The 16,446-nt window shown below is 32.3% G+C and overlaps 1 protein-coding gene across 4 annotated transcripts in view; it reads left to right on the top strand.

Annotated features, from left to right (window-relative positions):
• LOC132745550 (sorting nexin-17-like) overlaps positions 1–16,446 on the top strand; it is a 30,236-nt gene that overhangs the window by 2,753 nt on the left and 11,037 nt on the right. For 3 of the 4 annotated variants that reach the window (XR_009627853.1, XR_009627852.1, XR_009627854.1), the window contains exons 1-7: positions 10,532–10,658; positions 11,402–11,512; positions 12,474–12,564; positions 13,321–13,411; positions 14,226–14,295; positions 14,967–15,059; positions 16,051–16,191. Coding sequence is in view for 1 of the 4 variants with exons in the window: in XM_060734500.1 (XP_060590483.1) it covers positions 8,284–8,358; positions 8,882–8,975; positions 10,570–10,658; positions 11,402–11,512; positions 12,474–12,564; positions 13,321–13,411; positions 14,226–14,295; positions 14,967–15,059; positions 16,051–16,191 (855 nt within the window). In the remaining 3 variants the exon portion in view is untranslated. Of the gene's footprint in view, positions 1–8,283; positions 8,359–8,881; positions 8,976–10,531; positions 10,659–11,401; positions 11,513–12,473; positions 12,565–13,320; positions 13,412–14,225; positions 14,296–14,966; positions 15,060–16,050; positions 16,192–16,446 lie in introns of those variants that run through there. The other variant, XM_060734500.1, reaches the window with a different exon arrangement.

The raw sequence follows: 16,446 nt of genomic DNA, 5'->3' as shown, positions 1-16,446 counted from the left end.
TTTTTTTTTGGCGCAACGGAATTTCAAATTGGCCTAATTAAGTTGTAATATGAAGAAGTAAATCATTAAAGATATTAACTGAATAACTGAAGTGGTGTAATAAAAGACTGTTTTATTAATTTAAAAATGGAATTAAATACGTTTTTATCGTTATGCCTGACACTGGAAGACAAGTATGTAATAGCTTTTCTATACATAATTTTTAATTGAATTTGCATTAGTTTATACTAAATAAAGTCATATGTTGATATTACAGAATCAATGTTCAGTATTTTTTTATTATAAAACATTTCATTGTTCTTGTTGTTATACCTTTCATAAACTCCGTTGCGCCGATGGATTATTGCGAAACGGAGATTTTATTTTCAAAACTGTGTACTGTTTTTTTTATGTCTAAAACATAAAATAATCATATATAATCGTTGGTAATGTTGATATTTTATACACATTTTTACATATACTGTATAAGTTTGATTTATTAGGTAGAATATGAATATATCAGATTCTAAATGGACATAAATTTCGGCGCAACGGAAAATGAAGATTTGCATAACGGGTAGATCTTATGTTTGAACATAACTTAAGAATTTGAGAATAATAAGTAAGTCTTTTTTAAAAAATGATTTACTTTCCTTTATTTTAGAAAATGTTTTGAAAATATGATATTGTAAAAGATATTTAAATAACAGCAAAATGGACACATTTCGGCGCAACGGGGATTATCATAACAGTTTAATCATATTATATTATTTTATTAATTTATTATCTTTCATTAATCATCGTGTACTTTTTCAATAATTGTTTGTTACGTATACATTGTATATTTCATCAAAAGCAATCCAAATATTTCATAATTATGATATTGACAAAAGGTAATCAATTACACGAGAATTGTTAGCAATTAGCAACGTATTGTGCACGTGAATGGTACGGGTGTTTAATAATGTTTTTAAACACTTGTAAATAGAAAACTTGACCGTCATCAGTGGTGGATTCAGACTCCAAAAAGTTTTATTACGTCTCACATTTCATATACACATTTTTTCTCATAGTTTGAGTGAAATATTGGCGTAATAAGCTTCAAAAGCAATATTTTCGACAATAACAAGTTATAGAAAAATATTTAATACCTTAAAGTCAATACATGTTCCTCTTAATCACATTATCTAAATGGTGTGAAAACGCGTGTCCAATAAACATCAACCACGTGTCATTGGTAATTTAATTATCGGTAACTTTAACACCCGTGATAAACATTCTTCAAATCACCATATTTGCTGTTGTTTCGCTAAATAAACAGTAGCTGCATTTGATTTTAACGGGGTTTTCTGATTGGGGAAGGAATTCTTATAAGTAAGGTTCAATTTATTTATTTTATGTTTTTTACTGTTTTAAAGTGTCAGCCATAACGATAAAAACGTATTTAATTCCATTTTAAATTAATAAAACAGACTTTTATTACACCACTTCAGTAATTCAGTTAATTTATCTTTAATGATTTACTTCTTCATATTACAACTTAATTAGGACACAAACATTGTTTTTTTATAAATACCGTTTGCGCCAAAAAAAAAAAATCTCCGTTGCGCAGACAAAATGTCCATTTCGCCGGCACACTATCCTTTACAACATCAACATTGCAGCTATTTGATTATTTGATATATGATTAAGGTTTTTAAATATTTTTTTTTTTAATTTATTTATTCAAATAACATTGGTGTTAATTAATTTCATATATTAGTACATACGTTGTGCCAATTTTCCAAAATTATCTCCGTTGCGCCATGAAATTTCCATTTCGCCATGCATATATAATCCTTCAGTGTAAACATATACAATTTTTATGAAAACATTTTTAAAACATACTTACTTAATAGTGCTAAAACAATCATTTTAGATGCTTAAATATAGCACATTTGCTTTGAAAAAGGCGTTGGTGCCGGGTTTTCTAAAAAAAATATCTCCGTTGCGTCCGTTGCCGCCAAAAAATCTCCGTTGCGTATTTTAGTGGTACCGCTTGACGTTTATTTATTTATCCGAAAAGTTGAGATTTGTTCCATTATCGGAATACCCCGCCTTTTATCATTGAGTTACATTGTAAATGGCCGCGCCCGACTAGAACTGACACTTTGAAAATTTCATTGATAGGTATAGAATTCTATATATTTTTTTAATTGTTTTTTTATTTGATTTTCTTTTTTTAAATATACACGTGTAGTCTATAGCCGGGCAAGCCAAAGCCCGGACCCGCTTTGCGGGCCCGGTCTTTGACTTCCCCGTATAAACCTGAAAAATCTTCAAGATAAGAGAGGGTTTTGAACTTCAGACCTCTCAATTACAACACAGGTGATCGTTGCGTGGCCATGACTAACACTATACCCTGTTCCCCCTCTACAACCCAAAAAAAAATATGATATTTTACGAGAAATTGAGAAAAGGGAGAAAAACTAAAACTGAAAATAGCAAAGGATTTTCAAATTCCAAAAAATGTACGCTCTCGGGTATTGTGTCTAAAAAAAGAAATAAAAATGACTAATTATTCTTAAACAAATCGATGCCTTGGTGCAAAAAAAGGGTTGTAACTAACATTTTTATCAAAAATGACTTTTTTTTTCCATTTTTTCAGCATAATTTTTATATGTTTATTTGTAAAAAAAATTTAAGCTGGTATTAAAAATATTAACTTCAATTTTTGTATTTGAACAAAGGTTGTATCTCAAATGTGCATTAATTTTTGGTGCGAAAGGGTTTGTAACTCAAGTTACAACCCTTTTCGCACTAAAAACATAAAAGTATAATCTTGGTGCGAAAGGGTTGTAACTCAATTTGATTTTTTCAAAAAAATCAAATAAAAGTCTTTTTTTCAATATTTTTATTTTGGATATAATAACTTTTGCATACTGTTCTTGTTAAAGTAAAGGCACTTTAAAGTTTGTTGTGGCTAAAAATAGCAAATAAAACTCAAGGGAGGTAATCGAGGCAATTACTCTTTAGCTCATTAATGACATTCATAAGATTCATAGGAACCATGACATCATTATTTTTGTTGTAAAAAAGATACTTTACTGATGTAAAAGGTAAGTAATAGTGGGCAGCATTTTATATAAATAAAATGAATTAATGACTTTAGATGACCATTAAACGGTAAGATTATTTATATTTTATAAATTTAATATTTTTAAAAAGGTTAGTTTAAAAAAATGAAATACATTTGAAAAGTTTTTTTTTTTTTTTAAACATAAAAAATATTCAAAAAAGTCAATCTAATTTTACATTAAAATATTGATTAAAAAAGGTATTATTATAAAAATAAAATGGAATAAATATAATATAATAATTATTATAATATATTTTTAAATATGATTAATATGATATAAATTAAAAAATAAAATAAATACAAAATAATTAGTTATTATAAAAGTAAGTTAATTTTCTTCAGATTATGATTATGTAAAAATACATAACAATTTGACATAAAAATTTTGATGGAAGAAAGTAAAATTTATGTATAAACAAAATATTGTAGGAGCATGAAATTATATCAAGATGCAGATTCTTCAAGCTTCATTCCATCAAGGGCATCCGTTATACAAGGCAAATGGTCGTCAGTGTGTGTAGCAAACTCTGTTGTGGCATTATTAGAACGAAGTGTTACTTGTCCAAGCTTGTGGACCACTTCAAATTTAGACTGTATACTTGGCACTTGGTGATAAATTATATTGAAACCATAGCTAAAGAAGAAAATAAATACTTGCTTATTGACGACATTCCAAACAACTGTGGCAGTTTTTACTGAACATTTTTCATGGTTTACTAAATGGAGAAAACAAACATCCCATTTTACTCATTATATGATGCACTTGAGAACTTATTTTCCCAAGCATGAAAGCTGTATTTACACAATGGGGAATTCAGAGCCATATTATACAAGTGCTATATTCAAGTGTGAGCAAAAGATACTTTTTCTTTGACCCGCACAGCAGAAGTGATGTTGGGATGCTAAAACCTGATGGAAAGGCCTTGTATAACAATACATAACAGTGTTAGGAATTTATGTGACTTTATTAAACATCTTGCAGCATCTCTAATTTGAAAGGCAAGGTCTGTTTTTGAAATGGCAGTATTTAAGGAAAGCAGTTCTCTTGAGACAAGCAGTGATTCTGATTTCTCAGGGTTTGATCCTGTGTCAGATGGAGAGTTACTGTTGTAAGTTATTTATAGCTGAAGAGGCTATAAAACATGATTCAATGAATGTTCTCTCTGATGTTTCAGATATTAGTAGTATATCTGATGACATATTAAAACAAGTTGACAATGAAGTGGACGAGTTCATTAATGACTTAAACAATAGTTCTACATTTCTAGAGTATATTGACAGTAATGTGTTTGATACAAGCTTTATGTCAGCCACTGAATCACCCACCAGGCAGTGTCAGACCAAATGTAATAATAAGAGTGGGAGTGTGTCTTTTATCCATGATGATGATTATGAAGGTGATGTTGATGAAGATTTTGGTGTTGATGCTGTAAATGCTAAAATTGGTGATTGTGATGATAATTTTAAAGTTGGTGATCATGTTGATGATTTTGAGGTTGATGTTGATGATGATTTTGAGGTTGATGATGTTGATGATGGTTTTGAAGATGATGATGTTAATGATGTGAGTTATGTAGATACAGAAAATTGTGAATCTGATGATTCAAGTGATATGTCATTTGAAAGTGACGACAATATCCCTTTAACTTCTCTTAGAAAAAAACAGTCTGACTTGATTGATGAAAATGTTTCAAAAAAATCCCAATCCACTCCACTTAGTCCAATATCTGAAAACATTCAGGCTGCTCAGTCCCAATCCAATAAATTAAGTGTTCTTGAGCGAATGGAAAATTTTGATGAAAGTATAGGTGTTAGGTCTAGGAAAGCGAAAAAGAGAACCAGAAAAAATGGAAAAGAAATGTTGCTAAGTCACATCGAAATAAAGGGAAAAGCTACTGCTGCAAAATGGGTAAGGTAAGATCTGCTAGAGTTATTAAAAAGAGTTGTGGTGTGAAATGTAGATATAAATGCTCAAATAAATTTACAGAGTCGGACAGAGAAACCCTTTTTCATTCCTTTTGGAAATTGGGCTCAATAGATAAACAAAGACACTTTCTGAGTTGCCATGCTCAACAGAAACCAACAAAACGCAAAGCAAGTGTCTCCAATAGACGAAAATCTACAATAACCTGGTCAATGCCTAAAACTGAAGGTGGTGGTAAGATACAGGTTTGTAAAACATTTTTCTTGAATACCTTAGGAATAAGTGATAAAATGATAACAACTGTACACAAGAAATTAAATCAAATAGGTGTTTGCAATGAAGATGAGAGGGGTAAGTATTTAAATAGACCAAACACAATTCCTGAAGCAAGTGTTCAAAAGGTAAGAGATCACATAAACTCGTTTGAAACTGTGGAGAGCCACTATTGCAGGCGAAATTCAAAAATGTTGTATCTACCTGCTGGTCTTAGTTTACCTAAGATGTATTCACTGTATGTACAATTGTGTTCCTTAGAGGCAGCTGAACCTGTAAAATTGTCATTCTACAGATTTATTTTTAACACAGAGTTCAATCTTTCTTTTCATCGGCCTAAGAAAGACCAGTGTGATATTTGCCAAACAATTGAAAATTCTCTGCCTGAAGAGAAAGAAACTTTGAAATTTCAATATGAAAAACATGTAATAAATAAGTCAAAAGCAAGAGAACACAAGGAAGCAGACAAAAAAAAGGTAAAAAGTCAAAACTTCCCAGATTATGTTGTAGCCTGTTTTGACTTGGAGGAAATTCTTCTAACCCCTCAATCATTCCAATCTTGTTTGTACTACAAGAGAAGACTAAGTACATTAAATTTTACCATCTATGACATGGGTTCTGCAAATGGTCATTGCTTTGTTTGGAATGAGTCAATTGCAAGCAGAGGGGCATGTGAAATTGCTTCTTGCCTCTTTCATTTCATAAAGCAAAAGTCAGAAGAAGGCAAGAAAAATTTCATCTTCTACAGTGATAACTGTGCTGCACAAAACAAAAATAAATTTTATATTGGTATGTTATGGTACTGTCTCAAAAAATTTAACCTCAAATCCATAACTCATAAATATCTTGAAAAGGGACATACACAGAATGAGGGAGACTCAATCCATGCCACAATTGAAAATGCAAGTAAAAATATTTCAGTTTATTCAACATCCCAGTGGGCAGCCATTATACGAAGTGCAAGGCCTGGGAAGCCATACTTTGTAAATGAAATGAGTTTGGCAGACTTTTTTGATTTTAAAAGTCTTGCATCAAAAAATCAAGAACTTTCATTTTAACACTGAAAAATGAAAAAATTTACTGGGGGTCAATTAAAGTATTGAATCTCTCAATTCATGCCCCAAATCAGTTCAGCTACCAATGTGACTATGATGTGAAATATTCCATTGTGATTTGTTTCATAAATCTCGTCAGACTCCTCCAAGTCCATTGTCTATTAAGTTAGAACAACTAAGAGAGAACTTCATACCTATCCCACAGGCTAAATATGCAGATCTTTTGTTCCTTTGCAAAAAACAGATCATTCCAAGGGTACATCATCCTTTTTACATACTTCTGCCTTATGTATAGTTATAACTGACTGAAAAATAGTCAGTTTTTGCATGTTAGACTAAGAAAAACAAACATGCTGAAGCCTAGGGAATTATCCCAACTGTAATAATTGTGTCTATAGTATGTTGACTTTTATTGCAAATGTTCAAATGTTTTAGTTAACATTGTCTTGGTATTGCAATTTCTTATTCACATAATTGCTTAACTAAAATGTTAATGTTCAATTTTATTCAATTTTATTATAGACTGTAATACAATATTTTACTTTTAAAAACAGACTATACAAAATTGTTAATGTTATTATCTTGCATACTGTAGTGAAAATTTGTATTTTGGTAGCTAACATGTAACATAGGAAAGTAAAATGTATACTCATGCCTCATAAAATTATTTCGGCAATACCCACAGTTCCAAGATATTCAGTATAAACAATCTTGAGGGCTGCCTCAACTCAGAGGTTTTTGCTATTTTCACCAATGTGGCCCAAATACAGGTGAGAAATATTGTTATTCAATTTAGATGTAACAGGAAAAAGTTACCAATTTCATTGTATGAGGCACCAATATGTAAATGGAAAAATGCTTTAATATAAATTTCATTTGTAGCAAAACACAAAAAGCCCAGCTATCATTTTTTAAATGTTAAGACTAATGTGTTCTATATATTTTTGCAACGTTAAGTGTTCATTAGTTACTTAAAATCTGTATCATGTTTAATTTGTCTTGTTGTTGTGCATGACCAATAATTAGACAGAAAATAGTTTCAATGTTGTTCCAGAGTTTGATTATTTTTAATGAAATACATGAGTAATACTCAGGAAATTTCAAGGTTATTTTGTTTGTGAATTTGTTAATGAATTTTTTTTAAAAAATGTATACAGCCAAATAAGGACAATAAATAGAAAATTGTATATCTGATGTATTTTCATATATGTAAGCCTTATATATTTGAATTTAACAAAATATAAACAACACTGAATATTTATTTATTAAAAATCAACAACATGGGCATTTTTTAAAACATAATGTCAGATAAGGTTGACAGAAATTACCAAAAAAAAATAAGATACAACCGTTTCGCACCAATATTTTTTTTTCATATAAGGTAAATGTTAGTGCGAAACGGTTGTAACTAAAACTTTATCAAATTTCCTTTTTGTAAATAATGATATAAATTTTATTTCTATTTGAATTAAAATCATCTATTATACTGTATAAGCTATCCTTGCAGTAAAAACAATAAATTTAAATATGAAAAAAATAAAAGGTTTTTTGTCTCTCCTGAATAATTTACAAATATTGAGTTACAACCCTTTCGCACCAAGGTGACGAAATGCTCTTCAAAATGGGGGACGATGTTTAACAATCAGTTTGTTATATGTAAATCTGTTCGCTATAAAAACTCCCGATACAAGGAACTAATTCGCTATATGCTTACAAGGAACTCCGGATATAAGGGACAGATGTCCCAATGAGTTCGTTATTAGCGGAGTTTACTGTATGTCCAAGATAGAAACACTGTACTGTAAAATATATTAGAATTATTTGAAGAATAATTTGTTAAACCTTGCTCCATCAGACCGTTATGCTGTTTTCTTACATGTATGATAAACTTTAGCTTGTACTTTAATTTTAAAATTATTATAATTTTTTTTCAGAGTTTTAACATCCACATTAATGGCGTGTTTCATTGCACAGCAAGGTTTAGTTTGCTGTACAGTTTTCATGATCAGGTATGAAATTGTAATGTTTTGGCAATAATATCTTTAAATTTAATAACACTTGTCTATTTGATAATAGTTCCATTAGATTGAGTATGTAACATGCGTCATCATACTGAAGGTTTTTACTTGAAATTTCTCAGTCTAATTAATTATTATAATAGCACTGACTATTTGACAGAAAGTGGGACTTTCTTACTCGTCGGTCTGTAGCATTTGATCATAGTTCTGTTAGATTGAGTATGTACTATTGTGCAAGTGTCATCATATGAAATTTCTCACATGACTTAGGGATCATCATTGTATGGCAAAGATCAAAGTATTCCATGGATTTTAACTGAATTATGTATACTATTTTGAACTTGAAAAAAACTTCTTTTACTAAAATATTTCATGTAAGAGCTACCTAGTACCTACTGGCGCTTGATTTACTGTCCATACTAAGGAAAGCTGAGTGCTCTGACAGACTGAAAGGTCCTGTTTAAATCATATATTCTATTATTTTAGATCTTAAATAATATCTTTCGTATTTTAGTTAAAGAAAGAGTTTGGAGCCAATTCCCTGCCACCATTCCCACCAAAAAAAGTTGTTTCCCAAAAGCTTTGGGCCAAAAAATGGAATTTAAAGACGGATTTTAAAGTTAGAAAGATTATACAAATTTTGGGGATTTTATTTTTTTTTTTGGGATTGTTATAAAATTTTTTTTTGGGCCCGCCCCGGGTGGGGGGTTAAGGTCTTTGACTTCAAGCCCCAAGCTCCTCACTGCTGTAGGTTTGAATCAGCCTAGGTTTTTTGGAATGAGAAGCTATCCAGCTAGCTTACCAAGCGTTGGTGGTTCTACTCAGAGGCCTGTTGGAATCTCCAAAATTACTGAATAGAATAGGTTGAAACTTCACACATTTACAAAAGAACATAAAATGAGGTCATTGTCCAAGGCCCATTACTCGGATATTTTGTGAGAATAACGGCCCTTGTGACTTGTCAGTAAATTCTACATTATTAAGGCTCTTATTTTACTATCAAGCTCTTAGAATAGTTGAGCTGGCTGTCCTATCGATACATGTAGCTCTTGCAAGGTTGTGTATTTTAGAAATGTTCAGGTAACTATATAAGTATGATGTAATTTACTGTAAGCATTATTATAACTTAAGGTTTAAAGTTTCTATGCTGTAACTCAGTGAGAGCAAAAACTTTTAAATTGTACAGATGTTGTTAGGGGCAATATTGTTGGATAGAGCGTACCTTTAATAATTATTAGAAAAGAATAGAAACAAGAAAGATCATTGACTTTGTTCTGCTTTGGGTTGCCTTAGTTGTTGCCTTATATCAGATATTGTGCCATTTACTGATGGAAAGGCAATTATGATATCATGCTAGGTAAACAAACAGGCAGTTTGGAATCCCAAACTTGAAGATGGAGTTATACCTTTGACCTTATAATTCTTTTTATGCCCCTACAAAGTGGGAGCATATACATGTAGTGTTGCACTTGTCCGTCCGTCCATACGTCCCAAAATCTTGTGAACGCAACTCCTCTTAAACCGGATGGCAGATTTTGCTTAAACTTCCCGGGATGAACAACCTTAATGTGTAGATGGTAGTAAAGGAAGGAATTTTCGCTGCGACCAAATTTAACAGAATTATGGCCCTTTGTTGATTTTTTTCACTAAATATACTATGTAGAAATTTTGTGAACGCAACTCCTCTTATACCGGATGGCAGATTTTGCTTAAACTTCCAGGGATGAACAACCGTAATGTGTAGATGGCAGTAAAGGAAGGAATTTTTGCTGCGACCAAATTTAACAGAATTATGGCCCTTTGTTGATTTTTTTCACTATATACTATGTGGAAATTTTTGAACGCAACTCCTCTTAAACAAGATGGCAGATTTTGCTTAAACTTCCAGGGATGAACAACCTTAATGTGTAGATGGCAGTAAAGGAAGGAATTTTTGCTGCGACAAAATTTAACAGAATTATGGCCCTTTGTTGATTTTTAGTTTTCAACTTGTGGCACATGTAGTGAAAAAAAATATTTGACCTAGAGTCATAAGATTGACAGAACAGTGGCTTGTGGGGGCATCCGTGGCCTATGGACACATTTCTAGTTTTTCTTCAATTTCATATGTATATGTCTATGTCATAATGGTGTTAATTGAAAACTCAAGATCTGTTTAATGTTAATGGATGGGTCCAACTTTTTGATTAGGGATTTAATGTGGGTATTATTTTCTTGTATTTTCAGTGAGTCAAGAGGCAGCAATTGCCAATAGTGATGTGTTCAATAGCTTTTTGTTAACAGCGCAACAGGTTTGTAATGTGTTTTCTGTGCCCCCACTTAGGGGGGACATTTAGATTTACCCTTGTTCATCCGGCCTTCCATCTGTCTGTTGTTCTCATGTTGTGTCGCATGTCACTCAAAATGAATTGTGTTTTTTTGTTGTTGTTGTTGTTTTTTATCATCTGTTTATAATAGTATTTCATACAAACGATGTGAAGCTATGTGTATTTTTAGTTAACCATTTGAAGAAATGTGGAGCTTAACTACCCACTCATTTGCTCTTTGATAAAAGTTTTGCATCTGCAAAACAATTGAGAGTATATGCTTGAAAATTAACACTTCTTCAAGATTGTATTTTTAGGTCGCTGTCCAAGACACATTTCTCTGGGATGTAATTTGACTGAATTATTGCCCTTTATGTAAATTTCTAATAAATCATTATCCAAGGCCCCGAATTCTAGCTTTAATTGTTATTGCATTATTGCCCTTTGTTATCTAAGAAAAGTTTTTGTTAAAGTTGTATATGCAAGATAAATATATTGAAGGACTAAAGATATTCTTTAGAACTATAAAAATGTGCTTTAAAATATGTTTATTAAAGATACAAGTTTTGCTGTGAGTTTCAAAAATCTGTCAAGGGGAATAATCTGCCCATCAATGATAAAATAGGAGAAAGTCTGTATTTTATAAAAGAGACAAATAAAAAAAACAATGTCAAAAGCCATATTGATTAACAGATATGAAATCGAAGAATTTTTACTCTCTGATTTAGGAGACGCAGAAAGAACAGCCAGAGAATGTGAGTCTAGATATTTACTTAATGAATGGTCACAAGATATCAGTGAATATCATCTCCACAGACCAGACAGAAGACGTGCTAGAGGTACAAAGCAGGTTTTGATTAAATGGGGGGGGGGGGAGGGGTGGGGAGGTGGGGGAGAGGCACGTGCTGGAGGTACATGTTTTGTTTTTGTTTTTGTTGGATTTTATGTCGCACAAACTCTGTATAGGTCGTACGCGCTCTTTTCCAGTTTTACTGGTGGAGGAAGACCTCCGAAGGTAAATGTTTGATTTTTTGGGGAGCAGGGAGGGTTTACAAGGCACAAACATTGTATAGGTCATATGATGACTTGCCAGCTTTACTGGTGAAGGAAGACTTCAAGTGCCCTTCCGTGCATTATTTTATACACAAATGGGCACCTGAGTAGAACCTACAATGTATATATATGTTTACAGTAGTTTATTCCATTGATTGAGGTGTTATGTTTAAAGTGGCCTTCAGCTTTTGTTTTTATTTTGAAAACAATTCAGTGTTGTTTCAAACTAAGCATTTCAATAATTTATTCTTGGAAAAGTGCATCATATATTTCTGTGAAACCTTATTCAAAACAGTATCCGAAGAGTTATTTATAGCTCGGCACTGATGTTTGTTTCTAAGAATAGAAAATCAGGAAACTAATTGTCCGCTTTAATAATTTACATATAGAGAATGGACTGATAGATTAGATTTATTGAGGGGTTTCTTTATTGTTTATGTATTTTATCGACAACAATTTTCAGTTTTACGCCTACATTCTTTTGACTTGACAATTATATGAAGCGATTTATCTTAAAATTACATATTTATTCTTTACAAAAGCAGAAGGCTGCTTTACAAAGCATGCAACAATCTGAGTATCGAGGGTTGACTGCAAAATTTTTGTTAACTTATATGAAATAAAGAAGAACTTACAACAGTTTTGCAGTCAACCCTCGATATCCAGATATGTCTGATACAGTGGAAGAGATATAAATATCGCAAGATTTGGCATAAAATCACATCTTTTTGTTTTGATATTTTTCAGACTGTCGCCTCCCAGATAGATTTACCGGATGATTTTGTGTATTATTTTGGTCTATACTTGGTAAAGAAGGAGGGGGAGGCCGAGACTTCTAGTAAGATTTTGTTTTCTTGCCCGCACAGATATTTTCACTTGCTTTCTCTTATGAAAGTAATTGGTTTAATGTTAAACTATCATAAATGAAATTACCTTTACTGACAGAGTAAACTCTCTTTGATTAGCTCTTTTTGTAAGGGATATTTTTGTCTTTTGGAAAATAAAAATCTTTCAGATACATATCCTGTATAAGTGGATATTTCTGCATGTCGAAAAGTTAGCAAATTCAAGATTTCAGACATTTTGCATCAGGAAGTATTTGGGAATAATAGAAAGGTAGAATTTAATGACGGGTTGGTTGTTATTTACTGAGCATTTAAGATCTTAAGATTAAGATGTCGCAGAAAGGATTGTGAATCATGCTTACAGGAATTAACATGAGTGAACGTGTTATGGATTATTTTTGAATACATGATTTTTAGACACACTAAAGGTTTTTTTCAGTATTAAATAGGGGTGTGGATCATCGGATAAGTGACAATCTGATCCGATCCACGATTCAGCACTTACGATTCACAAATCGAACCACAGATCTTTTGTTATATAAACAAATAAGATCGCGATCCACGATCTCTGAGCTTACGAATATTCAAACTCGATTTTTCACTTGATTCGTGATTATCCGAGTACTCGGATACTCGCCCCAGCCCTAGTATTAAAGCATCAAAAAATGCTGAAGGATGCTTAAATATATATTGTTTTTCTTATTGTATATTGATATTTTTAATTGAGATATTTTGTTTTATCATTTCAGTTGTGAGAAAGCTTCAAGATTTTGAGTCCCCATCAATATCATTAAAGTCAGCCAATGTTAAAGGTGTTCATAGAATAGTCCTCAGGAAAAGGTAAATAAGTGACTTTATGAATGATATGTTTTGGAAGTGTCTTCAAATAACATGAACTTTCTACAATGCAACCTGTGCAAATAGTATAGAGTCAGGTCAGCATTTACCTCTGTGCTTTCAGGGCCGTCAATCCAATTTGGGGAAAGTGGGTTGCTACCCTCAGCAGGATATTTCAGTGTATGTGGTAATTTTTTGGTCCACCTTTTGAATATCAGTGTTTTTTTTTCCCGATACAACTTGCTGTTGTGAAACATTTTGAGAACGAAAGTCTTCCCATGCATCCGTACAAATATCGAACCATGTGAAACGGAAAACAGTTCCGCTGACAATGATGCTGTGAAACAGATTGATTTTACTTGTCAAAAAACAGCATAACTTTCTGATTTTTTCAGTTGGATTTATAATTATGTTTTGAGGGGGGATTTTTACTTCTATTAGGGGGAAAACTATACAATTTTGCTGGGGGACTGCAGCTGATATTCGATCGCTGATTTGGTAGATCAAGGGCCCTGGCTTTATTTCTCAAGCCTCTGTTAAGAGTTAGAATTTAAATTTTGAAATTCCATTAGTTAACAATGGACATTTGCAATTTCAAAGTAGAGCATGTCCTTTAGGTAGCAGTTTAAAATTAGATTTATTAGATATTTGGAGTTAGGTTTTAGTTAAAGGACAAACATAAATTTTATAACGTTTTACTACTAGTTTAAGAGCATATTAGATGCTTGTTACCTGAAGAATGTACATGTATATTTTACTTAAAAAGTATTTTAGCCTGTATCAAATATATAAAAAGTAAATATTTTATATTTTACAGTTACTGGGATGCTTCGTTTGATGATGAATTACTTGCCAATAAAGTTGCCATGAATCTGCTGTATGTTCAGGTAGACTTATTTTTAAATACTGATAATTTTAGTTTTATTACATTACATGTGCTTTTGTTTGGAAAAGTTGGTGGTTCTACTCTGTTGCCTGTTAGTGCCTGAAATAATGCATGGAAGGGCACCTGAGGTCTTTCTCCCCAGTAAAGCTGGAACGTTGCCATATGACCTATACTGTGTCGGTGTGACGTAAAACCCAATCAAACAAACAAACATGTGCTTTTGTTTGAAAAAATTGGTGGTTCTACTCAGGTGCCCGTTCGTGCCTGAAATAATGCACGGAAGAGCACCTGAGGTCTTCCTCCCCAGTACAGCTGGAACGTTGCCATATGACCTATACTGTGTCTGTGTTATGTAAAACCCAATCACACAAACAAACAAACAAATTGTTTGGAAAATAAACATAGATATCTTTCATACAAGGTCTCTCACCCTAGTCTTTCTCATGCTTGAATAAATTAATAAAGGGGCATGTGGGATTAAAGTGTTAAAAGTGCACTGTGACTTTGACCTGTTTCATTGTTACTTACTATTACACTTAACCACTACTAGAGAAGTGACCAGAAAGGCAATACATCTCCTCATCTTATATAGCAAGTAAAAATTGTGCAGGCTCTTGGAATAAAGAAATATACCTGCATATTGTAATTACATTAAATACGTGTGTTTTATAGGCTGTCAGTGATATTGAGAGACAATGGGTGCTAGTAACAAAGGATCAGAAAGAGCATCTCAAATCATTACAACAAAAAGGATCAAAACGAGAGGTAAGACAGAGAGGTTTCCTCTCAGACTGGAAGGTTTGTAAGAGGTTTGCCTCTCCGATAAGCTTGGTTATGTCTCAGGGAAGCTTGAGTTGTTTACATATGTGTGAAAAAAACTCAAATGAGTCATGTCTAAGGTAAACAATAATATAAGGTTATTATACATCCCCAAATAAAGAAATGAAGTTTAAGTGGGTATTTAGAAATCACCTTGTCTATGGATTGGTCTACTTCATGGTTTGGAATGGGTAATAATCAAACTTTGAATATTGCAGTTTGGACCCATTGGGTTCAAGGTCATAGTCACTGTTACTAAAAAACAGAAAATGGTTTTCGGACAATAACTAGAGATAACTGGTTGGGATTGTTTTTTCCTCCTGAGCTCAAGGTCAAGGTCACTGTTACTTAAAATAGAAAAATGGTTTTCAAGACAATAACTAGAGTTAGGAATGAGATATTGTAAACAAACTTAAGTATGTAGCAAGTTTAGATGAAGACCCAAGTTAGGATAGCTTTTGGACCCCTGGGTTCAAATTCAAGGTCACTGTAACTAAAAATAGAAAAATGGTTTCTGGACAATAGCTAGAGTAAGGAATCATAATTGAGTTGTAAGTTTCATTTTGCAATGTGTAACTTACCATCTTTGTTCGCTTCACAATATTTGACTTTTAAATACATTTTCAAAATTTTTTTTCATGAAAATATGCATAAATCTTAATGTGTGCTGTTTTAATTTTGATTAATTTTCAATCATGCTCAATGTTTCTTAGACTATTACTTATATACAGTCAACAACCATTATCTCAATTTCTAGATTTTTCGTTATTTCAATCAAATATTTAAAGGCCCGTTTTTTCCCCTTCTGTAGCTACATTTGTATATAAGATATATTAATTGATCTCTACTTTTGTACCTCAATTTTTTACGGTCCCCATGACTTCAAGATAACGAGAGTGGACTGTATATATTCCTTATATATTTTTCTTCATTTCAGTTTCTAAGATTAGCAAGAACATTAAAGCATTATGGGTATATTCAGTTTCATTCATGTACAGTGGATTATCCCCAGCCTCATACACGGGTGATCATTGCTGCTGGTAACAAAGAATTAAACTTCAGAATATTTGTGAAACCGGTAAGTTTACGATGCCAGAATTTGGCATTTAAAGGCACTCAACTGGTTTTTTTTTTGACAAGGCGGGTCTGGAATTTTTTTTTTTTTGAGATTATTACTCAATTTGATGTAAGTCTATACCAACAACTTATGTGCACCGATTCCACACAGTTTTTATGCCCTCACAATGTGGGTGCATATAGCGTTGCACTTGTCCGTCCGTCCGTCAGTCTGTCCGTACGTCCCAAAATCTTGTGAACGCAACTCCTCTTAAAC

This window comes from Ruditapes philippinarum, unplaced genomic scaffold (assembly GCF_026571515.1).
Source record: "Ruditapes philippinarum isolate M1 unplaced genomic scaffold, ASM2657151v2 ctg1988_1_1_1_1, whole genome shotgun sequence".
NCBI classification, from domain to species: Eukaryota; Metazoa; Mollusca; class Bivalvia; order Venerida; family Veneridae; genus Ruditapes; species Ruditapes philippinarum.
Note: the sequence above shows the minus strand (reverse complement) of the source record. Positions and strands in the feature narration are given on the sequence as shown.